This window comes from Micromesistius poutassou (assembly GCF_964030765.1).
Source record: "Micromesistius poutassou genome assembly, chromosome: 9".
In the NCBI taxonomy this organism is placed as follows: Eukaryota; Metazoa; Chordata; class Actinopteri; order Gadiformes; family Gadidae; genus Micromesistius; species Micromesistius poutassou.
In genome coordinates this window covers 18,395,306-18,412,210 of record NC_140279.1, presented here as the reverse complement: position 1 = coordinate 18,412,210, position 16,905 = coordinate 18,395,306, and the positions used below count along the sequence as shown (strand labels likewise).

At 48.6% G+C, this 16,905-nt stretch overlaps 1 protein-coding gene across 2 annotated transcripts; it reads right to left on the bottom strand.

The window, feature by feature from the left end:
• Window positions 1–171: 171 nt before the first annotated feature.
• LOC311353349 (endophilin-A2-like) lies at window positions 172–16,502 on the bottom strand. Of its 2 annotated transcripts, none has more exons than XM_084473228.1 (9): window positions 16,116–16,502; window positions 12,429–12,497; window positions 11,781–11,853; window positions 11,168–11,311; window positions 9,120–9,253; window positions 7,183–7,341; window positions 6,045–6,151; window positions 5,140–5,273; window positions 172–2,871 (listed from the first exon to the last, which is right to left on the bottom strand). In XM_084473228.1, the coding sequence occupies exons 1-9, from the start codon at window positions 16,158–16,160 to the stop codon at window positions 2,678–2,680; spliced, it is 1,059 nt and encodes a 352-aa protein (XP_084329354.1). In that variant the 5' UTR covers window positions 16,161–16,502; the 3' UTR covers window positions 172–2,677. The 2 variants fall into 2 exon arrangements, with proteins under 2 accessions (XP_084329354.1, XP_084329355.1); XM_084473229.1 differs by having other exon boundaries at window positions 6,045–6,148.
• Between the last annotated feature and the right edge of the window lie 403 nt (window positions 16,503–16,905).

Below are 16,905 nucleotides of genomic sequence, written 5' to 3'. Positions count from 1 at the left end.
TCCCTTCGATTGCGATTGTGTTATTTCTTTGATCGACCCCGATGATGATTTGAACTCCACTTAACCCAGCTGTCACTGAGTCTAGTATCGCTCTATATTCAGGAGAATTCACTCAATGCCACAACATTGCAATAATTTTTTTCTTTCTTTATTAAAAGAATGGTGGGGGGGGGGGGGGAGGGTGACAAAACAAGAAGCATGGACAAATATTTTGATAAAAGTATCGCCGTTAAATGTTGGACTTGTGACATAGAAAACATGGAAAGGCAACTTAAACTAAAACATACATTAACAAGGTATCATATGAGACTACATGCAAAGTTAAATTTAAAAATGGCTAAGGTCGATATCAAAAAAAAATACTATAGGAGAGACAAACGTGATTTTTCGCAGTGTAAAAAGGAGTATTCTAGCTGTCCGATTAAAACACACATATAACTCTTTAGAAAAACAAGGAGACAACAGACAGGGGGGCACGTTTCTGACCACCGCTACAAACCAGTTCCCCAGACACTATTCACCAGCACGCTCCGCCGGCCAAACCACACGTCCATGTGGGCAGAGTTAACCGCTCTGCCCTGTCTCGTGTGGGGGGGGGGGGGGTCTGGAACCGTGTACACATGCACTAAGTTTGTACGCGGCAAAGTGCCATGGGAGGGGAAAAAAACAACAATAAAGAACAGGATAGGATAAACGGATCAGGCCAGGAAACTCACGACCATTTAACAAAGTCTCTATATTATTTTGGTTATTATTAGTCACGTCGCCGCCTCCCTTTTTCAAAGGCACTAAAACAGCTAAGCAAAGGAAGTTCTTGTTGCCCTCCTCCTATAATACAGTGAGTCCACGCATAACTCCGCCCTCTGAAGCCTCCACGACCACCAGTGAAATGGACTGTAGATGAGACATGTAAACGCATGAGAGGAGAGGGACAGAGGACGAAGAGGGTCTGTTCAAGTCCCCCCCCCCCTTGGGTCCTTTCATCGTAATCACCAATCTAAACATCATTTAACTCCTCCTCTGCTGGGCCGCGTACTAACAAGAGTCTGGCAGAAAAGAGTCACGCGGCACGACAGGGTTGGAAGACTCCTAACCCTGGTGGACCTTTCCCTTTTATCAACTCCCTTTTCAACCCTGGTCTGTCCCTCATACACAGAGTGATGAACCACTACACCAAACCGGCCCAATGCATTAAAGACGCCATCGTACAGGAGGAGGTGGAGGGCAGATAGTAAACTGTGGGGGGGGGGGCGGCTCGCGGTGGATGGGATCAGAGAGACACCGCCAGCAGTGTCCTCAGGTCCGGTGAGGAGGAAAAAACCTGGTGGACAGGATGCATAAAGAGCACGTAGGGCGCTCAGACCACCCACTCGAGTGGATCTCTGGTCACGTGACGGACTCTAGGTGACCGTAAACAGGCCTTGGGTGCTGTACGTGTAATACAGTACGGCGAGTACTGAGTGAAAGTACAGTAAAGTGTTGCGGTTTTGGCTGTCAGACCCGTCGAGAGCCATATGGCTGATGCACCGCCCGTACATATAAACCATACACACATATACACCAGACACGTGGTGTGATGCACTTGTACGGTGTACGGGTAGAAAACTAGTGGCTATAAGTTGAAGTGAAAAACGGGTGCAAGAAGAGCATCGACTTTGGGTCAGGGCGCGTCGGCGGATGTTGAAGTCTCACCGTCGAAAGAAAAAAAAAAAACACACAAACGCAGCGCTCGCGTGAATCTCATTTGAGGACCAAGGTGCGTTTAACAAAACTTTTTGTTTTTCACAGATTTGGAACGACGGCAAAACTCGTTAGAATTGATGAGCAAACGGAAGGAGACAAAAAGTTATGAGGAGTAAATACTGAAATCCCATCAGGACCATCAGAGAGGGCTGGGTCTCTTGAGGCTGTAACGGAGGCCCCCCGGGGGCCCTCGGTGTCACTGTGCGGGGTAGTGTCTCTGGATCTTAAGGTGAACCCCCGCAATGTCAAACGGATTCAAGGCTCATCATTGACAGAAACCAAAAGCACAAAAAAAAACAACAACGATAAATCTTTTAAAAACAACAAAGCGTTTTAAACGTTTGACCACGTGACCTGCATCTGCTCATGTGCAACTTTTACGCCTGGTGTCATAATGGGTTCAGCCAACAGGGGGCGTCGAGAGAGCAGTCGAGGCAATTTCTGCACAACAATTAGAACCAAATAGTTTATGAAATGTAGGGGCCAACATTACAGTCACCTGTTTGATTTATGAGCTTAAAAAAAAAAATAAACGTAGCATGTAACTTTTCTTTCCCTCCTCAATTCAGTTGGTCGGAGGAAAGCATGACGTCATAACGACTGGTCTCAGACGCCCTGGGACCCTGACCTCATGACCTCCTGACCTCCTGACCTCGGCGTGGGAGTGGTTGGTATTCAGTCATTCATGTTTTAATACATTTCTCGTCTGGAATGTGGAACGTCATCATCTTCTGAATTTCCCTTCAAGGTCCCGATGACAGAAAGTACAAGACTGTACAAGTTTTGATGATGACGACGTCGTGGTGGACTACAAGATGAAGATGAATATTCTACGCCCCGTCTCTGGCTTCACTCATCCCTCTCTCTCTCATCCCCCCCTCTCTCTCTCATCCCCCTCTCTCTCTCTCTCTCTCTCTCTCACCCGACCATGACTTTAGAGAGGCAGGGCCACCAGCACCTCCACGTAGTTGAGGGGGAAGAATCCCGATTGGCCGTGGAGCATGCCCTCGTACCAGTTCTCGTCGATCTGATTGGTCAGCGTGATGATGTCGCCCTCGCGGAAGCCCAGCTCCCCCTCGTTCTCCGGGTCAAAGTCGTACAGCGCCTTGCAGCTGGGCTGCTCCGGTACTGCGGACACAAACAAGGAGAGGACTCAACATCACCGCGACATCACCGTCGTCACAACACCACACTATAGACCTCTGAAGAATAAGTCCTGCCTCCGAGGCTCCCGGTTCCCTCGGTCAAATGTCTATGGGGGAATAACACAGGGTTGGATCATTTAATAAAGGGATGTTCTGATGAACCACAGACCTCGATGAGGCGCCACACCGTGTGGTGAACAACACACACAGTCCGCCCCTGCTGTAGGCTCGGCTCAACAGTGGTTAACTATTTTTGGGGAATGTACCCGATGCATGTTTTCCCCCCGACAGCAGAAATCATTTTTAGGAAGGGAAAATATGTCTTTGGCAGTAGAACACTACTCCGGATGATCGCTTTGACTTGAGAAGAACGTGGCCGCCTGGCTCCGTGTCACGACCACAGCAACAGACAACACGTGGGTGTTATTTGCAGACTACTTCTTTCTCCTTGCTCCTTCCTAACTTGTATACCGCCTTTCCCCAGACCCCCCGTGTCTGAGCAACACCGAGCTGCAGAGCACGGGCCAGCGTGACCGACCGCCTGCACACCACATCTAAAGGCACAACTTTAACCGGTGGAATATTCATGGGCAGGGGCTGGTTAATCATCACCACAGTGTATCACCACAATGACTTGTTGATTGTTCACCGGTTGGCCTTCCCAACGGGCCCAGAATGTTCCCAGCCTTGGCTTTCCTTTCACTTTCAACCAGTGGACTACCATGTGAGACGGGAGCCTCGACGCGGTGACCTCGCCCTTGCGCTCTCGTGTTTGGAAAAACGACGCCTCCAGGTATTCACCGCCAGGTGTGGACTCTCTGGGAATCGGATCGAGGCCGCGTTGTCAGGTCGCATCCGGTGGCACGAGTTCAAATGAACGTCCATGATGAAACTAGCTTCAAGCGGTCGGCTGTTCTCTCCTGACCGCGGGCCGTTTGATGCGTCCCCTGTGAACTAGTGCGGTGGATTTCATGATTTGTTTGAATGAATCAGTTCGCCAAGAAGAGTCGTTTGAATCGTTCGTTCGTTCGTTCAGTCGCGTTTCCGGTAGCGGTGAATCGCGGTTCTCAGTCACCGAGTCGGTCAGACTCAGCTCCTCCCTCATTCTCGTTCTCAAACGAATCACGATCGTGCGATGGTGCAAACGGTCATCAATCAACACAACATTAACTAAGTTCCTTTTAGCTGAGGAGCGCTTCATGTTCGGAATCGGGATGTTGTTGGCCCGGCTGACTCTTGTGACTTCTCAGTCCTCGAGTCTTCACCGCTAAACACAGTCAGTGAACGAACGGCGACTCGCCAGTCAGCGCGACCAGCGCGACCAGTGGGCGGAGCTGGGAGTCGAGTCTCGGAGAACGAACGATACGAACGACGACAAACTGAAAACGGGGAATCAGGTCGGTTCAGTTCGGTTGCGAACGAGCCATCACTACCAGTGTGAACGCTGGTGACCCCAGCGGGGGGAGATCCGCTGACAAACGTCTCACTGACGTTGAAGCGATGTGTAAACAATGAGTCAGCGAGCCTGGTATCAGCGCAGCGCGTGACCTTCGGTTCTCAGTCTTGGTTTGTGTTCGTCCCACTGCCTCTACATGTGACGGGGCTTTTCCTCGGTCACAACAACCCCCTCTTTGTGTCTGCTCCTTTTCCCCGCAGGTCGCTTTTGGTTCTGCACATTAGCCGAGGGGGACCAGGAAGCGCCGATTCACTCGACTCCGATGGTATCATCACATGGCGGCCTTGGGTGATCGCTGGTCCGATCACGAAGACAATGTTCTGCACTCATAAGGTACCGCACACACACACACACACACACACACACACACACACACACACACACACACACACACACACACACACACACACACACACACACACACACACACACACACACACACACACACACACACACACACACACCTCCCTTAGCCCGCATTGTTCTCACTATCTGGAGCATGCTGCGCCACTTCTGGACACGACAAAGACAACGTGACGTCGCCTGGTCTGGCCTTCCCGAAGATCTGACCCAGAGTCACGATGACCACGACGCAGGAAACGGAAACGAGGTCACTTCCAGAGGGGGGGGGGGGGCGGGGCAGCCAGATGAGAGTTGACCCCATTACCGCCCTCACCCTCCCCCCTCCTCCTCCCCCACTCAGTGTCCAGCACTCACACACACACACAGACACACACACAGACACAGACACACACAGAGACAAACACACACACACACACACACGCGAGCTCTTACCTGAGTTGCGTGCTGGAGGCGGGGCCACCGAGGTGGTGTATCCTCCGTTGGATTGGTCGTTGTCTCCGTAGTCGTAGACGGGCTTGGGTTTGGGCGTGTACTCGCGGCGCGGTCGGGACTGGGCCTCGTTCATCCTGGAGACAAGAGGAACAGGGCATGGCGTTGACCCACGAGGAGGGGATGGGTCTTAAAGGTCCCAAGACATGGGGTTGACCCACTAGGAGGAGATGGGTCTTAAAGGTCCCAGGACATGGGGTTGACCCACGAGGAGGGGATGGGTCTTAAAGGTCCCAGGACATGGGGTTGACCCACGAGGAGGGGATGGGTCTTAAAGGTCCCAGGACATGGGGTTGACCCACGAGGAGGAGATGGGTCTTAAAGGTCCCAGGACATGGGGTTGACCCACGAGGAGGAGATGGGTCTTAAAGGTCCCAGGACATGGGGTTGACCCACGAGGAGGGGATGGGTCTTAAAACACAACTCAAAACACAGATTTCCATCCAGAAGAAATGAGTGCTCCAAGTCAGCAGCTGACTGAGCTCCAGGTCCAGGTGTGTGTGTGTGTGTGTGTGTGTGTGTGTGTGTGTGTGTGTGTGTGTGTGTGTGTGTGTGTGTGTGTGTGTGTGTGTGTGTGTGTGTGTGTGTGTGTGTGTGTGTGTGTGTGGGCTGAGGGAGAGCACCCTGCATGTACGCCTTCATATGTACCCAGCCTGTGTCCATGTCTGTCCTGCTCTCTGTCGGGAGTGCACCGTGTCCATATTGTCAGCGTTATCTGACCACGTGTGTGACCGACTATGTATGTACTTTAATTGACCATATGCACTTTATTTGTATTTGTACGGTGTCCTTTGGTGCCTTGAAAGGCGCTTTTTAAAATTGAAATAGATTCTCCTCATCGCCCTCACCTCTCTCTGAGTTTGTCCGACAGCTCGTCCAGCACGGTCACCGCCTGCCGGTGGTACTGCAGCTGGGACTCCACCAGAGAGGACAGCTGGCTCACCTGCTCCACCTGCTGGGGTCCGCCACGCACACGCACACGCGCACATGCACACGCACACACACAAGCAGGCACACACACGCAGTCACACACACACACACACACACACACACACAGACACGCAGTCACACACACGCACACACACACGCAGCCGCACACACAGTCACACACACACGCAGTCACACACGCAGTCACACACGCACACATGCAGACACACACAGTCACACACACTCACACAGACACACAAGCACACACACACATGCAGTCACACACACACACAGACACACAAGCACATGCAGACACACACACGCAGTCACACACACACAGTCACACACACAAGCACATGCAGTCACACACACAAGCACACACAGACACACACGCAGTCACACACACAGTCACACACGCAGTCACACACAGTCACACACGCAGTCACACACACGAGCACACGCAGACACACACACACACACACACACACACACACACACACAGCCACACACACGCATATAAGTGCATGTGAAAACGAGCCTCCATCCCTGATAAACAGCTCTCCATCCTGGTTAATAAATGACTCAGGGGAGGCTCCGGTTGAACGCAACACTGGACCCAATCAGGCTGTGTTTGGTTTAAAGTGGACGTCCTGCCTGACAGAACTGTTTACCACCTAAATAGAGGATGATAGCGATACAGTATACACAAATGAACTATTAGCACCTGACCCAGTACAGTAAGATACGTCCATGAAATGGGTGACGCAGTCAAGCTAGATTAACTCCCAGTTAGGGTTAGGAATTACAGACGGAAAGGCGAAGACACCTGCCTGAGACTACAACGAATGCTGTGTGGCTGTCGTGCTTTGTTAACAAGTAGTAAAGGATGAGGGAAACTTAATAGCATTAAAAAAAAACACCAGAGTCAGAAGACACACACACACACACACACACACACACACACACACACACACACACACACACACACACACACACACACACACACACACACACACACACACACACACACACACACACACAGGGGAGGAGGGGGCTCACGTCAGTCTCCAGCAGGTTGTACATGCTGGTCTCCGCCACGTCCTTGGACTCGTGGAACTTCTCCAGCGCCTGACGGAGCTCCTCGTCGGGGATCTTGCCCTGCCGCTTCTTCTTGTAGTCGTAGTCCAGCCGGCGGCCCTCCAGCTTCTTCAGGTGGTGCTGGGGGGGGGGGGCAGAGACACACGCTGGGGTGTAAATATGAATCGATTTTAGGGGTGTGCATCTCTCCAATAAAAGACGATTCGATGCGTATCTCGATACATGGGGTACGATACGATTCAGGAACGATACATTTTTTAAATGGAACGATTAGATTCAGTTTGATTCAGAAGATTCGCATCTTTTAAATCAAAATTGATTTTCCGATTCAAATCGGTTTTTGTTACACCCCTAATCAATTTGTATCGATTTACACAAAACAGCCGACGATTCGATGCATCAATTCGTCCGCATGAGTATCGATTATTAAAAAAACTATTGTTTTCTTTTTCTTACAGTGAATTCTGAAGTATCGAAAATAATCAAATCGTTGGCTTAAGAAATCAACATCATATCGAATCAAGTCGTCATGAAGGCTCTGATTTACACCCCTACCCAGAACCTCCCCGCGGCTGGAGGGTCTGACCGAGTGGGGAGGCTCCTCTGGGATTAGAGACGTTAGAGGGGGGCGGCAGAAGATCAGGGGGTAGAGCGGGTTGTCCAGTAACCAGAAGGTTGCTGGTTCGATCCCCGGCTCCTCCTCCTAGCCGAGTGTGGAGGTGTCCCTGAGCGAGACGCCCTCACCCTGACTGCTCCTGACCAGCTGGCTGTCGCCCATTCATGTGTGAATGAATAGTTGTAGGTCGCTTTGGATAAAAACTGTCTGCTAAATGCCCTAAATGTAAATGTAAACGTTAGACGAAACGTCCTCTTTGGACTGTGGGACTAGGAGATAGCCGCTTGACTAGATGGGTCTTGAGTTCTGCTTTGCGGTCAGAAAATGTGACTTATTCGGTGGAGGGGGCGGCAGACTAGATAACCACAGAGATGTGAATGGCTTTGCTTTGTCAAAACTCAATCGCTAACTACCATGAAACAAGAGATAAAAACAGCCCCTTGACCTGGCGGTAGCTGCTCAATAGACTAGGAAGCGAAGAAATGACGGAACATGAAATAGAAGTGGGAACAGAACCGGTTGGCCGTGAATCGGAACGGTCTGACATAAAGCAGAAGTACAGCAGCATCCGCATAACGTCGACGGCTGACGGTGGTTTGGGGGCTTTTTGACACATCCATGTGTGTTCTCCTCCCGGGTTGAATTACAAAGGCGATGTCATTGCACAGTGTGTTTGCGTGTATTTGCGTAACGCAATCTGATTGGCCGACGGATCCGTCGCTGCCTGAAAAGTTTAACATTTCTCAACTTTTTGACGCAACGGCAACGGAGCCTACAGAACAGACGGGACCCACAATGCATTTCGAGAGCGCCCCCATGCAAAGTCAATGAGATCCATCAACGGACATATGTGTTTAGGCCTGGGCAATAAAACAATAAATGATCGTATCGTGATACTTTTTTTTTTTTTGGATCAACATCAAAATAAAACATGTTCAATATATATCGATAAGAGCCTGGACGTCCGAATCTAGCAGCTGGGTTTGTTGCACAAACACGGTTCCATACTTATTTACAATGTTTGAGTGTTTTTCATTGTTGTATCGACATTGGAGTATTTATCAATGAAGAACAGTGGAAGGTCGTATTAAGTGTTTAAACAGAAGTGTTTACATCCAGCACGGTAATTCCTAGACTTTTTAGGTCATTCAACTGATCAATAGTTATCGATATCGATCAATATGATCGAGTTATATCGTGATACGTCTTTCAGCCCTATCGCCCGGGCCTAAGTGTGAACGGGGCGTAGTCATACGGCCGGCCCCTCCTCTGTAGGACACACCTGTATCTCCCTCAGGTCCTTGTCGCACAGCCCCTGCAGCGGGTCGATGAAGTTCTGTTTGACGTCGATGTCCAGCGAGTCCTTCACCTCCGCCATCCTCCTCATGGAGTCGCCCACGTCCACCAGAGCTCCTCCTGAACACACACACACACACACACACACACACACACACACACACACACACACACACACACACACACACACACACACACACACACACACACACACACACACACACACACACACACACACACACACACCGTTAACAGAGCTGGGGACAACCTGAGCCACAAGACAAGGCCCTATATCCATCAGAGAAAACGTCACACACTGGACGCACTGTTCAAAACGAGAAACATCGTAAATCAGCAAATAACCCACACACACGCACACAGACGCAGACAGACAGACACAGACACAGGCACACGCACACACACACACACACACACACACACACACACACACACACACACACACACACACACACACACACACACAGTCTACAAGCTCTCCTTTTCCAAGTGGATCTTCACATGAGACCAGTGGAGCTTTGAATGTTAATTGTGAATTAGGGCTGAACGATTTGGGGAACTAATGTAATTGCGATTATTTTGACCAATATTGCGATTTAATATGCTTTTTAATTTATTAAGCTCCTCATGTTCTGTATTATTCACTAAAAAAGCAATAAATCATTCTTTATATGAATAACACAACATTGGAAGCAGTCAACATATAAACTGCTCCTTCCTTTAGGTCAGGCCGATGTGTTGAGATGGATTGATATTATAACATCTTTATTTAACTATTGAATTGTAAAAGAAAAACCAGAAAATGCATTTCCTGCAGAAAATGCGTGTGAATGCTGACAGCTGAATGAAAAGCGCAAAGCATTGCTGAAAATTAGTGATGGATTTCATGATTTGTTTGCTTGAATCACTTTGCGTCAGTCAGTTCGCCAAGAAGAATCGTTTGAATTGTTGGTTCGTTCAGTCGTGTTTCCGGTAGCGGTGCTCCGCTGAGTCATTCAGACTCAGCTCCTCCCTCGTTCTCATTCAAACAAATCACGAATGCACGTTCTCAGCTGAGTCGGTCAGACTCGGCTCCTCCCTCGTTCTCATTCTCAAACGAATCGAGACGAACTGAAACGGGGAATCAGGTCGGTTCGTTCTTGTTAGTCGTTCATTCAAACTGATTCGTTCGCAAACGACCCATCACTACTGAAAATGCAGAAATGTAAAATGAATTGATCTGAAGAATCTGAAAGTAGTAGTAGTAGTAGTAGTAGCTGAATTATTATTTGTAGTAGCTGAAGTATTAGTAGTAGCTGAAGTAGTAGTAGTAGTAGCTGAAATAGTAGTAGTAGCTGAATTAGTAGTACTAATAGCTGAAGTAGAAGTAACTGAAGTAGTAGTAGCTGAAATTAGTAGTAGTAATGGTATTCTCTTTAAGAGAATAGCGGAGCCGGTGCGTGATTAAAAGTAGCACAATAGGGCTGGAAAAACAGCCCAATCTGGCAACACTGCTGAACGTCCCCTTGCTCGAGCGTCAACGTAATTCTATGAAACCAACAGAAAAGGACTTGTAACAGCCCCGAGCCTATTTGGCCCCGGGGCCCAGCTAGGCCCTGGCCAGCCTATCTGGGCGGAAAAAGTAGAATAGTTTTAAAAGTTGAATGAATAGAAAAAAGCTGAATAGATAGCCATCGTGTCGTTACAAAGCTGAACGTTTTGATATTTGAATGGTTTCTGTAGCTGAAAGTATGGCGAAGGGGAAGACCAAAGTATTGACAGAATAAAAATAAGAAAAATAAAGATTTTGATATCTAGAGTGTGAATGCTCCAGCATTCACACTAATAAATATAAATCTCCAGTTAGAAACGGTAACAAATCATTTTTATTTATATCGCAGCCTTTGCGATTTGCACATTGAGTTCTATTACATCGCGATCCCGATTTGAATCTGATTAATCGTTCAGCCCTAATGTGAACATACTTAAGACAAGGACCACTTCACACCACCAGCTCCTAGCGACAGAGCGACGTACCAAAGTTGGTGTCCTCCCCCAGCTCCCGGCCGTACTTCACCATGCACTCCCCCAGCAGGCCCTCGGCCTGCGGGTAGCCCGGGTTCTTCACCTGACCACGGATCTTAGACATCGTGTTCAACATGGACAGTTTGGCTCTGGAGGCTGGGGAGGGAGGGAGGGGGGGGAGGGAGGGAGGGAGGGGGAGAGAGAGAGAGAGAGAGAGAGAGAGAGAGAGAGAGACACAGAGAGAGAGAGAGAGAGACAGAGCGAGAGAGACAGAAAGAAAGAAAGAAAGAAAGAAAGAAAGAAAGAAAGAGAGAGAGAGAGAGAGACACAGAGAGAGACAGAGAGAGAGAGAGAGAGAGAGAGAGAGAGAGAGAGAGAGAGAGAGAGAGAGAGAGAGAGAGAGAGACAGAGAGAGAGAGAGAGACACACACAGAGAGAGAGAGAGAAACAGAGCGAGAGAGAGAGAGAGAGTGAGAGTGAGAGTGAGATTGAGAGCGAGAGAGAAAGTGAAAGCAACAGGTACAGTTGAATAACAACATTGAACAACAACATTCAGAATGAAAACAGAGCCGTGTCGGTGGCTGTGCGGGGCGTCCGCGGCACCGTGGAGCTCTCCGTCTCTCACCTGGGTTGGGCTGGAGGTACTCTGACGTTTTGGAGATGACCTCCACCACTGCTTTACTCGTCACATCTACTTTCTACAGAATCACAGGAGGGAGGACACACACACACACACACACACACACACACACACACACACACACACACACACACACACACACACACACACACACACACACACACACACACACACACACACACACACACACACACACACACACAGTTTCATGGCGTGATGAAGACTCAACATGATGTGAAAGTGGCAGCGTTATTATCCTCAGGTCAGCATAACACTGATTAAAGATGTGGATAACGCATGGAGCCGTATCTACAGCGACGCGATGGCCGCGTTGTTGTTGCAGGGTGGCGGGCCGCTCGCTCAGACTCCGTGGTATTTCAGTCCTCAGACTTGTTTAGATGGCAATCATTCCTGAGACGGCGTGACGCATCAGCAACACGTTTGGAGCTCACACTCGTGAGAAGAACTGGCATTCTCCCTCTCCGCACAGACGTGATCCAACCTGTGGGACACGACCCCCCCCCCCCCCCCCCCTCACCAGGCGACCCGGGATCAGGAACCCTCCGGGCCATTGTCTCTGTTGTGTGTGAAAGCACCGGACACTTTAAAGTGAGGGCGTTTAAAGTCTCTTACCCGCTCCAAGTCCTTGAACTCTTCGTCTAATTTGGTTCCCTCGGCACCGCCCACTTTTTCACTCACCATCTGCAAAATCACAAGAAGAGACAGTTGCCAAAGAGAGTCACAGAGAGTTCTAGAGAGCCTACAGAGGGTGGTGCTCAGGTATGAAATATTAAGGAACAAGGCAGACTAATTATATATTTCCTGATTTCTGAAAAATCCTCAACAAAAAGGAAACAATATTTCCCCTCCGGCCAAATCATGCAATCCTTTCAAATGATTTTAGAGCCCCGTGCATTTTCATAACAAGCACTGAATTGTAAAATGCAACAGAGCTCATCGTAGAAAACCAAAAAGAAGGAAATAACATTGCTCCTACAACGGCCAATGGCTTCATTTGTGTTCACATTGTGTATACAGTGCTTCAAGTAACGTGAGAACGAACAACATCCGGCACAGGAGAGACGATCAGAGACCATGGTGAGCTATTGATGCACGTTCCTATCGCAACACAAACTCTTGCTGCAGCTAATCAATGACACAGCGCCATTTGACTCAACTGCACAACAAAACATGAGTGTTTTGAACGGATTGTGTCAAGACATTCACTTCCGTATGACCAGACACCATTAGCCTACATAATAACTAAATGTTTGATTTCCAACTTTGATACCGTCATCATCAATATGCAACCACTATAATTAAACACTTCGTATCAGTACAGCTACGGTATAGCCATGATACAGCATCGTAATGAATCTATGACTCCACAATACCAGCGTTTACGAGCTGGCTAGGAGGACAGGGAGGTAGTTTAAAGCGAAGGAAGCTTCCTTAGGAGTTACGCAACGTGTTGCACAAGTCAAGCCCCAGCAGTCCTGTGGAAGTGGGGGGTCTGCTCTGCTCCCAAACTAATGACATAGACCGTCACATGATGCAGGCACTGTAGGGCGCTTCTCATTACAACCGCTCTTGTTTTGTTCCTCCCCCTCCCCGAACGGCCGAACCGCTACATGGCAGACTGTGTGCGTGGGACGTGTGGCCCTGAAGTACCTCCAACCGAGAGGAGAACCACTCCAGCATGAGATGTAACTTTGGTTCAACCCAGAGACGACAGAAACATGGCTGCAATGGAGACACAGTTTGTTTAATACAATTGGTTACAATGGGGAATTCCTGTGGTCGGCGTTAAAACACATGACAGAGGCACCCTGAAGGCACTGAGGTCACAAGTAGAAACAGAGCCTCAGCAGCACCCTAATTACTATCATCTGCCCTCGGTACGCAACGCAAGACAAACCTACAGGCCACCGTCCCCATACATATCTTCATACGTTGAAAGAAGCATGGAAACACACAGTCGGATAAACAACTCGACCTGGTCAGCATAAACATGCTTGAATATAAGAATATAGAATAAGAATTATATATATAAGAATATATATAACAAACATAAAGTCCACTGAATATTTAGGAACCAAAACATGACTTGTCAATCCTGTATATGTAAACCTTTCAACGTCCCCATCCATCTTTCATCTGGATGCTGAGAGGGGAACTAGTACGTCATACTGTAGGCATCACAGCACCAAACTCAATACATTGACTGAATATCTCCCGTCAACACACAATAGCATGACAGAAACATTTCCGCCATCTGTCATTTTCCGCTGAGCAACCAGTATGCTTTTGTAAAAAAATAAAATAAAATCAAAATAATAACAAGGTCAGTAGGTTTAGGACTTTGTTATTGCAGGAGTGGGAATTAATGGAACATACAGCGAAGCCGAGCACGCACTAGAGGGATGTACAAACACACGCCAGCCCTTATTCAACCATCTGCCTGCTTCCTGCATACCTCAGCAGAACCCTGACAACATGAACCAGCTGCCATCGCTCTGGCAAAACGCAGAAAATACGCAGTTTAGTGCTAATAATATTGCACAATAACTTACTAATAAGTGTGCTCAGAGGGAGGTCTTCATCAATAGGAGCGCGCAGAGGGAGGGCCGGCATATTTGAGCGTGTGTCAATTCCAAATGTTATTGGCTCCGGGTGCTGGCAACAGCGGGCCCCGCATTGCGGTTCTACAGCACACTTATGCAGGCATGATTCTTAGGTTCAAAGCAGGGTCTTTATTTTTCACAACAATCACTGCAGTGGTAATCCCAACCACTGTGAATGATTCAAAATGGTCTTTGTTTTTATCTTTCTAGCCAACTGGGAACTGGGCTGTTCCTGACAGGAAACGGAGCCAGCAAGCAAATGTCTTTCCTGCCGAGATCAGCCGGGGCAGGAAGACTCAAAGTGCCTTCATCATCAACCCTCTCTGAGATCACTGATTTAACCCTTCCTCATCAACCCTCTCTGAGATCACTGATTTAACCCTTCATCATCAACCCTCTCTGAGATCACTGATTTAACCCTTCATCATCAACCCGGTCTGAGATCACTGATTTAACCCTTCATCATCAACCCTGTCTGAGAACAGAGATTTAACTGAGATCCAGAACAGTCACCAATCGCATTTACATCTCAGTATGGACACCGACGTCAGACATGATGAATAATGACTACGTCTGTACAACATAGTGTGCGATTGTCTTTCCAGCTGTGATGTGGACATTCTGGCTACGTGACAACTGGTGTTATCTCACATTGTGTACCCAAATCGGATTAGTTAAAAGTGTAACTAAAGACATAGTTTTAACTAATGCATCGTAGACAAACACACACATTAACGCTCAGCCTACATGTTTTCAGGTCCAAACTGAGCCACATTTTCCCCCAAACCCCACGATGGCTACTCATACGCAATGCCATGCCAAACTATCCCTTATTTCACAACATTTCAAAAACGTACCAAATCAACATGAAATGAATCTTTTCAGAGGAGATATTATCCTCCAGTCCATTATTGAGCTCACCCTTTAAACGGATCAGCAGATGATGGACGCCTCTACTCTACTGTTCTGCTAAACATCAACCAACCTACAGAACAGATGATCATCTAGTCTGAACTAAAGAGTGAAGGTCTCAGGAACACACCCCTGTCCTCCTAAGAGTGAAGGTCTCATCACTGTCCTCCTAAGAGTGAAGGTCTCATCTCTGTCCTCCTAAGAGCGAAGGTCTCATCACTGTCCTCCTAAAGAGTGAAGGTCTCATCTCTGTCCTCCTAAGAGCGAAGGTCTCATCTCTGTCCTCCTAAAGAGTGAAGGTCTCATCACTGTCCTCCTTAGAGTGAAGGTCTCATCTCTGTCCTCCTAAAGAGTGAAGGTCTCATCACTGTCCTCCTAAAGAGTGAAGGTCTCATCACTGTCCTCCTAAAGAGTGAAGGTCTCATCACTGTCCTCCTTAAGAGTGAAGGTCTCATCAACATCTCCGTCATCCTATCTCCAGCATCTGGAGTCTGCAGCTAGCCGCTGAGATTGGTGCTAACGCGATGGGGGGGGGGGGGACGTCCGCGCCCGCCAACAAATCGCACATTTATTCTAAGTATCGATAAGGAAACGGCTATCTAGGTGGTTCGCATAGCCTGACAGTGGGTCACACACACTTAACAACAGACACACAGGAGCAGGAGAAGGCACACGGACGGAGGGTGAGGTTAGTCCCGCTAACGGCGTTAGCATCCGCTGCTAGCTGCGTTAGCGGCTAACGCGGAGGCTGAAAAGTTGAGAAGGAAAAGTTTCAAACTCAAACCTGGCTGGCTTTGTAGAACTGCTTCTTGAACCCCGCCACCGACATCTTGGACCCGGACTGTTCACAACAACACGTCCACGGACAGTGAAACCGAGGTGGTGGTGGGGGGGTAATACGTGTCGCTGTGGTGTTTTTTTTTTTATTTGGTGAAACGGTCCCGGGCGGCGGTGGACGAACGACGAAACGCGGAGGAGTGATCCCGGAGTGCAGCGTCCTCCTCGGGTCGGGACGGGACGGACGGGCGGCCACGTCGAGGATGTCCCGGGCGGGGGGGTCACCGGAGGAGCGCAGCAGGAACACGAATAGAATGGGGATCAAGTGTGCCACTTGCTCGAAATAGGCATTGACGAGCGGGTTTACATTATGGGACAATGTTTCTGCAGCGCTGGCCACGTTCGAGTCTAGAAATCATACTCCTGGTTTTGCTGTCATAAGTGCATTAGTGCGCGCACAGCGCCCCCTGTCGCATATTATTAAGTGATACGGGTCGGGTTGTGGAGCCAGGGGACTCCATCTGGTGTCTGTTCCATCTGTTCCTCAGGTCTCAGCACGCCTACCAGAAGCTTCCGAGAGGAGGCAATAACGCGCCATATAATCACACGGATGCTCAACATTAGACACATGCTGTTCTTCCACGTTTAATCCTAATACACACACAAAAATAGCATAAAACCATAGACAATTGTACCTACTTCAATAGTAGTCCTACATAAATAAATAAGATAGACATTTAATTTTATTGTAAAATACCTTTATTACATTCTTTAAATGACATGTTTAATCCCCACTG